General features: G+C 42.1%; 1 protein-coding gene across 1 annotated transcript; it reads right to left on the bottom strand.

Moving 5' to 3' along the window:
- Positions 1 to 3,897: 3,897 nt before the first annotated feature.
- On the bottom strand, positions 3,898 to 7,494 carry LOC108681879. Its single transcript, XM_047879718.1, has 6 exons — positions 7,316 to 7,494; positions 6,880 to 7,055; positions 6,541 to 6,697; positions 5,420 to 5,554; positions 4,325 to 4,446; positions 3,898 to 4,003 (listed from the first exon to the last, which is right to left on the bottom strand). Exons 1-5 carry the CDS (start codon positions 7,492 to 7,494, stop codon positions 4,326 to 4,328), a joined length of 768 nt encoding a protein of 255 aa, XP_047735674.1. The 3' UTR covers positions 3,898 to 4,003; position 4,325.
- Positions 7,495 to 13,197: the final 5,703 nt, after the last annotated feature.

Genomic DNA, 13,197 nt, shown 5'->3' with positions numbered 1-13,197 from the left:
GGTTTGCTATAAACCATTTCCAGTGAAGGTGACTCCATGAACCTGACAAGAAATTTAAGGTCCTGAACATGATCACTAAAAGTAAAGATTATAATGTAATTGTACCAAGATAGATTAAAATTTTTTCTTACTTATGAATAAAGTCATGCACCTTCAAAGTTTCCAATTTTTGATGCATTTGGAGTCTTGCTGCTCAATTGTTAGTTTTTTCAATAATTAGTTAAGAGATAAACAGATAATATTATTGATGATCATCCTCCTCCTTCCACTTGCCGCACTAAAAAAAGTGTTGAAAAAATTAGGGACCTTATCCCTGAAGATCACTTAGAAGTATTGACGAACTGGTGGAACTGTCCCATGTTACTTTGAGTTCACTCCAGTAAATTCTGACTACTAATTCTGGATAAATAAATAAATCTTTAAAAAAATCAGTCCGGTAATTTTTAGGTCCCCGCCTCTATTACACTGTTAGAAAAAACGGTGAAAAAACGGTCCCACTGGCGTTCTAGTGGTCGGTCGCCCCGTGAAAATAATCTGTTTCGCCGTTTTTATCAGACGTTTTACGGATTTCTAGTGTTAAATTAGAATAAAAACGGCGACACGATGCTTCTTTTCGCTTGTCGACCGGCCACTGAAACGCAGGTAATACCGCTAACGGTAATTTTTCTAACAGTGTAAAAAGAAATAGAAACGGCAATTTAGTTACCAATATGTTGACTTGATTCAAAACAGCCATCGAGGTTCTCTTTGCTGGCAAGACGAACGCTGAGATTTCTGAGCTCTCGACGTCGGAATTTTAAGCAGGCGAGGGCCTGGACAGGCGACCCGTAGCTGGCATCAAGCCAGCGCCTTGCATGACAGAGTAAATGTGATCAATTATGAGTATGAATTAAACAGCAAGAAACATTAACATCAATAGTGATCATGTTAACACACAAAATGAAATTAATTTGCAACAAATTCAGGATTCCTGTTCATTACGACACTTTCAGACTTTAATTGTGTATACTTTAAATTTTTGGTATCAAATTTTTATTTCGATCGTGGTTTTGTATTAGCATAATAAAAAATTTTTCCGTATGATTTCAAATGGGAAAAACGATGATTACATGGTTGTGATCACAACTGAAAACTGAAAAGTTGAGAAACTGAATACAACATTTTTACATGATTGTATTCTGACTCTCTCCTTGAGCAGAAACAATGAATGGAGAACTAGACTAAACTATAACTGCATTCCAAGTCAGACAATCATTAAACTAGCAGGAAACAAGTACAAATTGCAGCTGGGAATATGTAAACGGACACATCTATAACTTCACATAAAACGGACAAATATCACTTCACATAAAACATACACATCTCACTTCACATAAAACGGACACATCTCACTTCACATAAAACGGACACATAAAACGGACACATCTCACTTCGCATAAAACGGACACATCTCACTTCGCATAAAACGGACACATCTCACTTCACATAAATCATTGAATATCTCTGTAAAGCAGCGCCAGTTATTTCCTCAAATAATTCATGCTAAATCAATCTTATTTGACAAGAAAGTCGCGGACGGGTAATGCATTCTAATTTTTTGATAGAACGAGTTCGTTGCTCTAGTAAACAAATGCCGTTAATTAATGTTTAATTAATGTAGTCAATCAATACGCTATAATGTAGTTAATCAATGCACCCAATGTAGTTAATCAATGCGCCTAATGTAGTTAATAAATATGGTGCAGACAGATCAATTGTTCTGCCTCTAACAACCAATTTTTCTAGAATTTGAGCAATCTGCGTATCATGTCTTAGTAAGCAGAGATTATTTTAGTCAATAACATAAATCAAAATCAAAGTCGAGTCAAAAATGTGAAAGGATCAAAATTCAGCCTCGTGGATACCAACTTCCTTACATTTTAAAATGAGTTATTCTTTTTAATAATGCCTCTAATTTTCATCTAGGATATGGAAATTAATAATACTAGAAATTGGCATAAAAAAGCAACATAAAAATTAAAAAATAAATAAACAAAATTGGCATAAAATAGCAATTTTTTTTGCCTGTAGCCAAAAAAGAAGGTAAACAGCGAGAGATTTGTGCGAAATTTTCATGCACTCATTAACGGTGTATCACTGGAGCAGAGAAACGCATTCAATTTCTAGTGGAGGTGAATCGAAAATTGAAAAAATTTGCTATTTTTAAGGGTTTTGAAAATAGAAGAAAAACGTCTATGTTTATGAAAAAATAAAATTTCTGATTGACCTGGCGCTCTTTTGCGTCATGAAGAGGCTCGTGTAAATGACCCAAGAAATCCTCTAGAGCGGCTAGAGGGATTTAAGCCACTCATCTGGCACGGCCGTCGCCAGGTCGAAATTTTGTAATTAGAGAAATTATAAATTTTCCTTAAAAATATATATTGGATGTCAAGTCTTGAAAACCTAATAAAAATGTAAATTTTGTTTATTGCACCCCTTCGACCCCTATCAATTTATTTACCTCTTCGGCCGCTATAAATTTATTCACTCCTTCGTCCGCTATAAATTTATTGACTCCTTCGACCCCGATCAATTTATTGACCCCTCCGACCCCTATCAATTTATTGACCCCTCCGACCCCTATCAATTTATTGAGGTCGCCTGACTGGTGCGACGCCGGCTGGGGGCGCAGGTCGCCTGTCTGGTGCGACGAAGGCTGCGGCGCAGGTCGCCTGTCTGGTGCGACGCAGGCTGGGTGCGCAGGTCGCCTGTCTTGTACAGACGAACTTTTCCCAAAGAATTCCTTTTCTACGATCAAGTTCAAATTTTGTATCCTCAGTCGAAAACGTGATAGACGAAAGCAAAAATTTATCCTGCAACTCGTGAAAAGCGAATCTTTTAGATATTTTTTTATCTTTATATCAAATTTATAAAACGTCTTCCTTAAGATTTTATAGCCGGGTCAAAGTTAGACCCATCAGATATTATGTAATTTGGTGTGTATAACTTCAATACAAGCACAAAAATATCTTTCAACTCTGAAGACTCTCAACTTGATCCTATTACATACTATGACGAACTTTCCTAAACTTAGTTTTTCTCTTCATTGCAGGGAAGTCGCATTTTATAGCAAATTACGATTTAAAGTCCATGAAGAACACAATGGGGAACAACGCTTTGCTTCTCCTTCCAGGTAGCAGAACGCAAATTATTGAATATTATTAATTAGTAGTTTGGGTTGATGGAAGAAAATCTTTCTCTTATTTTGAATGATATGTTGATAATTTGTTTCGTGTGACTACTAATAATACAAACGGCGGCACGTGTCGTGGTCGGGACACGGCACCATCACGACCGTGACCATCTCATCTAATGGTCCCTAGCATCTCATGGTCCCTAGCACGATGGCGAATGAAACGCGTGTGGCAAATTTAATTACATGTTTATTAAAATAATTAATGCCATAAATAATACGAATATAGTCTAGTAAATCCCACACAAAACAGGAAGTCTATTTAATCCCACATGTAATAAAAATGCCTTGAGTTAATAACATATTTAAATAATTAATATAATCAGCTAACAATTGTTTTTTAATATTAAACACCACGACGTCTTCGAAAGATTTTTCCTGCTAGATCACAAAAATTTTCATGATTATTGCGTACGGACCAAAAGATTACGATCCTTAATTACGTCGAAGAGTGACATTTCCTCTGATAATCGTACACCGTAAACCTAATTGCAACAATCAGTTTCAAATTAACACTCTAGGATATTCCGCTAAATTTAATCTAATTCATATAAGAACATACAATGGAGTTGGCAAATCCATGCTGAATTGCAGACATCCGCTGAAGTGACATCAAGTGCTTAATCGCCATCATTCACCATATCGTCACCATCGCCATCATTCACCATATCGTCACCATCGCCATCATTCACCATATCGCCACCATCATCCACGTTTGACGCCAGCAAGACGTGCAAGGAACAAGCGAACAGAGTGCACCTTCGCTTTGCCCTGCAACAATACAAGAATTATGGTCATAAATTAAAACTCGATCAAACTAATACCAAACTAATTTCAAACAAAATATCTAACTAATTTCGTTACAAATAAAAAACAAGTAAACACTAATTATATGAAATGATATCTAACTGCAGGTAGAATGGCTAGGTCGTGAGTGAGGTTATATATTAATAACAGTAAAGTGAGTGCTATCCATACGGCATACAAAACACACACATAAAGACTCATTAATCCCACTCAAAACACACACACACAGCCTCATTAATCCAACAGAAAACACACACAGCCTCATTAATCCCACACAAAACACACATTATTGTCCTCGTTGGCGCAGGTATCCTTGATATGCCTCCTGCAGTTCGGCGTCACTGGGTACCGCTGGTCCCTCCGGGGGCCACCGGTGCGTGATGTAGAGGAGAAAATCCCCACTCCACCTGTGGGAGTGCGGCAGTGAATATCCTGCGCGGCATGTGGCATGTGGCATGCCAGCAGCTGCCATCTTCTGTGGCTCTATCATTGGCCGACAAATGGCGACCAGTGACAGAGCGCCATCATCTTATCATTAATATGTTAGAGATGATTAACATGAATAAATTATTTCAATATGATCATGAAGGATTATATAGAATTATTATATTGAAATAATTATGATTTAATATTAGAATTGTCTATAGTTTTATTTTAATAATCAATTTGTACATAAGGAATTATTTGGATATAATATCATAATATTCTATCAAAACTATAATAATAATAATGTAAATATTTTTAGCAAACCTTTTGTAAGCATAGTTTTTAATTGTCTAATATTATGGGCTCCTATGGTTTACTTGTTCATCAGACCTTTAGAGTGTAGGAGCTAGTCAACGACGTATCAAATAGTTTCATGCTAACTCAGGTGTTCGTAGCCCGCGTCAAAACTGCCCACAATATTTCGATACAATTTTTCATTCAATAAAAAGGAAATTTGTTGTTGAAACCGTGGTTATCCTAAAACCTGAACGCAGACTTACGGCAACCCTAACTCAAAAACGGAAAGCGTTTTTAAAAATAATAATAATAACATAATTTATTGTACAATAATTACTAAATGTACTTATATAATAAATATTTAAATCATATATATAATTGATAAGAATTGAGGATTAAGATATAGTATTAACAATAATGAAGACATATCATTATTCTGATATGTCAAATGATAATGATTGTCGTGATGATGGCGTTGTGTCCAACGATCGGCCGCCATCTGAGTGAACGGTCCTTCTTCATCGGCCTCCATTTTGTTTCATTTTGCGGCGGCCATCAGTAGCAATTACAAATCAAACTTTAATTGTAGTCTATATATTAATATAATTCGGTGACTTAGGAATATTGGCCCCAGTTCAGTGGCCGCCGTCCACTCACCCGTCAACCTCGGCGCGCGTGTCGCCCCCGTCGCCCCAGTCGCGCGTCCTCACGTCGGCGTCGTGCAGCACCATCAGCAGCTCCCGCAGCTCCGGGGCCCTCAGCCGGCAGCCCGGCAGCTCCAGACTCTCGAACCTGGGCACACAAACTGCAGCGTCATTCCCCCAGACACACTTAGAGTTATACTATGTATGACTATATACCATACTATGTATAACGTATAACCTATAGTTATACGATGAATAACTATACCCAGTTAAAATTTTGAGCCGAGACCGGCGCCGGGTTTAGCCGGGCTGGTCGCGCTTTAGCAGGATGGAGCCGTGAAACAATAACCGGCCATCTATCCCTAAAACTGCGCTGCGCCATGGCTGATATAGAGACAAAATTCTAGCAGCTCGGCAGGGCCGGAACTCTGCGCTGTTTTAGCGCTGGTACTTGGGATTGTCCGGCAAGGAGCTGTGCAGAGCAGCTAGCAGGCCGTGCATGAGGGTGGTTTTGAGAGAGGGAGGAGGGGTAGGGGTTGGAAACAGTGACGGGAGAATGAACTTCATCCTCCATCTAGTTCATTCGCATAGCACGATATTTTGGGCCAATTTCCGGTGCCATTTGTGATATTTATTTCACGTCAGTATTTTAATACTTCGAATTACGTAAGAATTTTATATGCTCATCCAGTTTTAACACTAACAGAAACGTTGAAGGTCATTCACGCTTTGCTAAAGCGAGATCTCAATCAGTTTATCATGAGAAAGTTTTCTAACATGGATATACAGAAAACGCGTTACTGCTCTATCGCTGCTCTGTCGCGTCTCTACGCCGGCTCTGCAGCCGGCGACGGCCTGCTCTATTCCCTGCCCTAAATTTTAACTGGGTACGATGTTTAACTATAGGATGTATGACTATACGATGTTTAACTATGCAATGTATGATTATACGCTGTATAACTATACGCTGTATGACTATACGATGTATAACTATACGATGTATAACTATATGATGTATAACTACACGATGTATAACTATACGATGCATAACCATACAATGTATAACTATACGAAGCATAACTATGCGATGTATAACAATTGGAACTCTAATTTCCCCCGTGGGATGCTGCGCACCTCTTGCCAGGGGGGGCGAGGGAGGTAATGGTGCGGGCCACGGCCCCCCAGGACCCCTCATCCGCCCCCTGCACGACCAGCACTGGCGGGGGGGAGGGGGGCAGCGGCCACATGGCGGAGGAGGGGCCAGGAGGCGAGAGGGGGCGCGTGAACACATCTGTGCAGGAATATATATTCATTACTAAATATATAATAATTTATGTAGCATGATTACTTGTTATTTGGTGATTTTGCTGTGAATAATCACCAAACATTACAATAAATAACGACTATACAATATATAAACTGTAAAGCGCATACGGGTCCAGGGGCACCGCCCCCGTGCACGACAAGACTCACAGAGGCGCGTGTATGTCCCCCTGAGGGCGCTGAGGTCCAGGGGCGCCGCCATGTGGATGGTGAGGACAGCGCCGTCCTCATCATCCACCGTCGGCCGCGCACCGTCGGCCACGGAGGCGAGGGCCGCCGCCCCAGCGGAGGTGCCCACGCAGCCTTTAAAGTAAGCCAGCCTCACCCTGTCCCCCAGGAAGGTGAGGGGAGGCATGAATATGACCAGCAATCCATTGTAATGGACAACACAACAGCCGCTATTTCAGCAAATATTATTTCCGAGACCACATAAACTAATTAATTATTATTATTATATTATTATTATATTGAATATTATTAATTAGTAGTTTGGGTTGATGACCTACCCTCCGTCACCCTCCATGGAACCCCCTCCGACGGCATCACCTGCACACACAGGTCCTTACATGCATCTACAGGCTCTTACCCGCTGTCGTGCAGCGGCAGGAGGAGGTCGTCGTGAGGCTCGTAATCGTCAGGACTGGACAGCGTCAGGTTGACCTTCCCGCCCCCCGCCGCCGCCACGAGCGCCCCCCACGGTGCCCCCCTCAGGGCTGCGGCCTCCATGCCCACCACCACACCATCAGGCTTAGCGTGACGCAACATTACAGCCACTGCGGCAACATGGCGACCTGCGGGCAACCACAACGTAACTGTACTGTACCTGTAGTACCTTATGACCTTGGACCTTATGCTGAGTTCGGGACTTACTAGTCCCCGGTCACGATGAGGCGCCGCCTTCGTCGTCCTCCGTCTCCGAGTCATCGCTAGGCAGGTCACCCAGTCCTCGGATCCTGGATGTAACGTTGGACGTGTTCCGTCCATTTGCCCTCCTTTGGGCCAGCTGATGCAAGATGCTGTTGCTTGTCACTTGCTGAGGGTAGTTTCCCATTACTGGACAATCCGGGATTTTTCTCAACCAATTGTCCAGATGTCTCTTGAAAGTTGCAAGGGTATACTCCCTTCCTCTCAGCTTTTTTTCGCAGGGCATTTAAGAGCCTCGGTCTTACAACGGACAGCGATCCCTCACGGAGAGTCTGTATTCTAGCCGCAGCTCGGTTATTAATTGGGGGAACCTTGCACAGGCTTCCCCTCCTTTCGTGGTAACGTGTCACTATTCCGGGAGTCTCACTCTCTAAGTTGGGAGTCAGTCCGTTTATCATGTTCCAAGTGTACAGTATGATATACCTCTCTCTTCTCTTTTCCAGTGAGTACAGTCCCAGGTGTTTCAGCCTTTCCCAGTAGTTCAGGTTCAGCTCCCTCATGCTGCTGATCCTGTACGTGAAGGTCCACTGCACTGCCTCTAATTTCCGTACCGCACCCGCCCACGCACTTGAGTGGCAACCAAAGTTGCCAGCAATCCTCAAGATTGGGGAGCACGAGGGCTCTGAAGAGTGTAATCATTGGTGCTACTTCTCTCGTTCGAAATATCCGCCATATCCACCCCATCCGTTGCCGGCTGCGCGCAACTATTTGCTCGATATGGGCATCGAACGTGGCTTCAGTACTCATCAACCCTCCGAGATCTCGAACTAGTTGATTCTCCTCAATTTCTGCACCATCTGATGCCAAGTAGCGACGTGGAATCCCGATCTTTATGTGGATCCTTCATCTCATTACTCCGAACTTGGTGCCGTTAAACTGCATATTGTTCACTAGGGCCCAATCGTAGATTGACGACAGGTCATCCTGTAACCTCTCGCAGTCTAGGTCATCTGTGATCTTCATCAGCACTCTTGTATCGTCCGCAAATGACGATGTAGATGCGTGGGTGAGTTCTGAGTCATGTGGATGAGGGAGAGGATCGGTCCAAGCACTGAGCCCGGCGGAAATCCGCTTTTCACCTTCGCTTCTCTCAATTTCGAGTTTCCAATTGCGACAGCTTGTACTCTATCTGTAAGGAAGTTGGGAATCCACCTCAACAGGATTCCTCCTACCCTCAACAGCCTCAGGTTACTAAAGAGCACCCCATGGTCAACTTTGTCAAAAGCTTTAGCAAAGTTTAGGTATAACACGTCCACGCCGGCTTTCTCCACCAGCTGGGCCACAAGACCGTGATGGTGCTTCAGTAACTGCGACAAACAGGAACGATTACGCCGGAAACCACGTTGTTCTTTATTGTACAGGTGAGCCTCTTCCATATACCGGACCAGCCTCCTAACCACTACCTTCTCAAAAACCTTGATCACATGTGAGGTCAAGATCACAGGTCTGTAATTTTGGGGTCTGTCCTCTGACCTCCTTTGTGGATTGGCGTTATCACCTGTCAAAATTTACGCGCTGCTGTCGTTCCGATTTCGGTTGCGACTCTCGGATTAGAGATGAATCAGATGCAAAATGCCGCCTCTTTTATTTAGCCGCCAAATAGTAGCTATTTTGAGTAGTTTCGTGGAAAAAATATAAAGGTCAAATGACACGCGAAATCAGTGGCTGGTCAGGCCACCATTTGCTTACCCTGCTCAGTAGCTGGCATGAGTTTTTAGCGCGAGCGTGCTTAGAAGTTCCCGCTATGCGGAGGTATGCGGGTATGTGGGGGTCTACTCCCCGTACCCCCCATCCGGACAGAGCATGACAGAGCATTAGCCGTTGCAGCAATAGTAAGGCGCCAGTTTAGAACTAACCGTGAATCAGTACGTAGTGAAGAGTGCTCAATGCTAATCGAAAAGGTATTATAGTTTTGTCTCCTTCAGAGAGCTTTAAACAATTTGATGGTAAATACCACTGCACTTGTAGACATTGAACAGGACGAAAATGAATATTATGAGTGCTTGTGGAAGTCCTTGATTTCGAGTTGTTTGGAGGTTACTGTTCGTCAAGCCCACAAAATAATGATGGCTAGTGGCTACAATAGAAATGTTCAGCCTTGAGTATATGTCTGTTTGAGCGGCTAAAGATGTAGCTCTTGCAGAAATGCTTTAAATTAAAATTTCTAAGCATCCCTACGGCCAACAGCTTAATTTATGAAGATTGCATAAGAACGTTTGTCGTAATTTCCGACCACCTCTGAAGACTGGTCCAGTGCAGAAGTCACATGGACGTTCTCGCTGCCCCAGCTGTCGTGTCGGTGTGAACTATCGCGTACAAGAAGGCAGGGTGAATGTGTTTAAACGGGATCCCATTTGTGAGCAACTTATTAGATTTCACATTACTATGGTATATTCCGTTATAATTTTGGTTATCAATCCAGGAATTTAGATTGCAGTTGATAATTTGAAAGCTTGAAAGAATTTAATTTTAGAGCTCAACTTTTCCTATGCCAAAAAAAATTGTCGACTCCTGTTGAGTGCGATCGGATGGCTGTTTACTGCAATGAAGCTACTGCAGTAACTTGACTTTGTTAAGATTAACACTCACTTTTTGATTGTGTTGTCTTCCTTAAATTATGACGTATTTGACTGAAAATTTTAAATTATGGATGAAAATTTGTTAGTTTTTCCTACGAGTTAATAAGATGTAGTTGTATGGTTTATCTTTCACCATCACTTCTTTCGAAACACAGCAATCATACGATGCAACTTCTTTTTTCGACAATAATAGAAGATTTCAGCTTGCGGAATATGCTCTACATCAGTTGTTATTTGATCAGTTCGTTGCAATAGGTACTTCTATAGTTCTCGTCGGCAGGCGACATTCATCATGACTACGCATTGGTGTGTTCAAGATTTTGACAGCGGTAGAAAATTTCAACTTAGGGCATGTCGACCCGAGCATGTTATTTAAGCTGCTCCTGTTCATATGCTTTAGGTTTTAATTTCTAAATCAACACGTCAACTGGATCAATTTGTGTAGTCGAAACTCGAAAGTTTATCATTGCCTACGATGCTACGTACCTAGCCATCAGTCGATACCACTGGGCGGGCCAGCTGAACACGATGGCAAATGTTGCAGAACGTATTCCGAATATTCGCAAGTAAGTTAGTTGCTTTTGTTCTGTTCTATCTACTCTATTTCGTTGTATCATTAGGTTTCATTGTGGAGTTACATTTAAGTATAAGGACGAATTTGGTTATTTCTGAAGAACTCCAAATTACACGAGGATAGATTCAGGAAATTTTCATCGAGCTCAGCAATGTTGGAATTGTATTAGACGTAAAAATGTTTCTATTCATCATTTTGCAGCAGTTGCAAGCAGTATTTTCAGACCCCTGTAAAAATTTTTGCTAGACAAGTGGTTTCTTCAACAAAATATAACGATTCAGCTTTGGGCGTATGTCTGCACGCGTGAGCTTATTGCTCAAGCAGAAGATAGCTTATGAACTATCGCTTACAAGGAGCCCCTCTGTGAGCAACACATCTGAATTGAGGATTTCCATAACTATCGTATATTCTATTTTCATAACTATCGTATATTTATTTGATTGTCTCCAGGAATTCAGAGTGCAGTTGATAACATTAATGCGTGAGAAGAACTACATGTGAAACTCAATACTGTCATTGCAGCAGCCGACGATGGATGCAGAAATATCCTAATTTGCTATGAACTGTGAACAACTGAAAGCTGCAATCAAGTTAGTGCCGTAAATAAATTTTGTTAAGATTAGCATGTGCTTCTCCATCCTATTGCGTGGTCTTTCTTTCGTCAATGAACGCAGAAATTCGTGGCCCTTGCAGAACCGTTTGCTCGATAGAAATTTAATGTGACGGAAGTTATATGACATGAAACGGCAAATAATTCAACTATTATTTTAAACACAACGTTGTTCATTTAGCAGGATACATGGATTTAATTGGAAAAATTGGCTTTACTTGCATTACCTCGAATCAGTGCTATTGATGTATCGATTGAATTTTTTTTTGCGATTATTGTCCTCTTTTCTAACCACGCCATGTCATAAAAGTTACTAGCTGTAAACCTCTTTGCATAAAATTGAGCCTATGATAGACTGTGTTCTGATCTTAAAACTAAGCGAGTAGTACTATATAGACTGCACATATACATATATAACGTACAGAGATTGAAATGCCCCCTCCCGTCCCCCCATACGGGAGGGAAGGGAGGGGGCATTTTTTAACGCATTTTTCAGATCCGGCTGTGTCTGTCCCGAACGTATCAGGTACCAAATACGCACGCACCACGATCGCTCCACGACCGCCCCAAGCTCGACGGGTAATTTCACAATATTCCATTTCGGCGCTTATTTCACTCCGGCAACCGGAACCTAAAGCGGACATAGAGCTTCTAATTTACACCGTAACATGAACTTGGGGCGTCCTTGTGCCAGCAGCTGACAGGAATAAAAGTTTCGATAGGGCAGTCCCACTTTGAGGCCCTCAGGGATGATTCCCTCCGTTATCGAGGCTTTCCAGAGCATTGTGAGCGGAGCTATCAGTGCTCTAACACACTTCTTCAACAGCACTGCCGAATTCCGTCGGGTCCTGGCGCTGAAAACGTCGGCAGTTCTTTAATACTTAAAACCATGTCTTCTGGTCCAAACTCAATGTTCTCCAACCGTCTACCGTCTGGCAGCTCATGGAGAATTTCAATTTAATTCTCCTCCCATGAGTAGCGGGGGTTACTGAACACTGATTCAAACTGTGAGTAACTCACACAAGCCGACGGTCATCTCCGACAATGACTTTGTTAACCTTAAGCGGGCCTACTGGTGTCTTTACTCTCGTCTTGGACTGAGCGTATTTGAAAAAAAATACTTAGGGTTCTCTTTGATGACCTCAACCACTCGCTCTTCCGCGGCATGTTCTTCCATCCTGTGCGAGTCCTGCAGCCTGAGTTCGATTTCCTTGTACAAGTCTACTAGCCTCTGTCTCCTCATATCACCTGGGGATTCAGCTATTTGTTTATTTAAAGCTTTAGTTTTCTCATAAGGATTCGTCGGTTTCTCGGAATGCTGCGGACTTTAGGGCCTGTTTTTCTCGGGGTATGACGCACGCATACTTGTGCTAGTTTCTCGCATAGTTTTGTGTAGATTTCCTCAGCATTCATCTCGTGGAATTCCGCTCTCCAATCGTTTTCGTTAATTTCATTCCAAATTGCCACCCAATCCGTTCTTCGATTGTGGAAGTTAAGTCATGCCAGTCCTTCTTGGGGTATAGACCTAGGCAGGTTTTCAATACCAATTGTCGTTTCCGCCATCACTAAGCGGCGGTCAGACAGTGAAGTTTCTTCAACCCGAACGTCAACCACCATTCTTTCATTATTAGTAAAGAAGAGATCGAGGATATTGTGTTCTCTTGTCGGCGACCGTACCTGCTGACTGAGCAAGTGTTCCGCAGCAAACATCACAAGTTGGGCTTCTTGACTTGTGCAGTTGTTGTTAAGTACTCTTGACTTGCTCCTACTCAGTACTTCTG

The sequence above is a fragment of the Hyalella azteca genome, unplaced genomic scaffold, assembly GCF_000764305.2.
Source record: "Hyalella azteca isolate HAZT.00-mixed unplaced genomic scaffold, Hazt_2.0.2 contig3653, whole genome shotgun sequence".
NCBI classification, from domain to species: Eukaryota; Metazoa; Arthropoda; class Malacostraca; order Amphipoda; family Hyalellidae; genus Hyalella; species Hyalella azteca.
The sequence above is the reverse complement of the archived record's forward strand: the minus strand, read 5'-3'. Positions and strand labels throughout refer to the sequence as shown.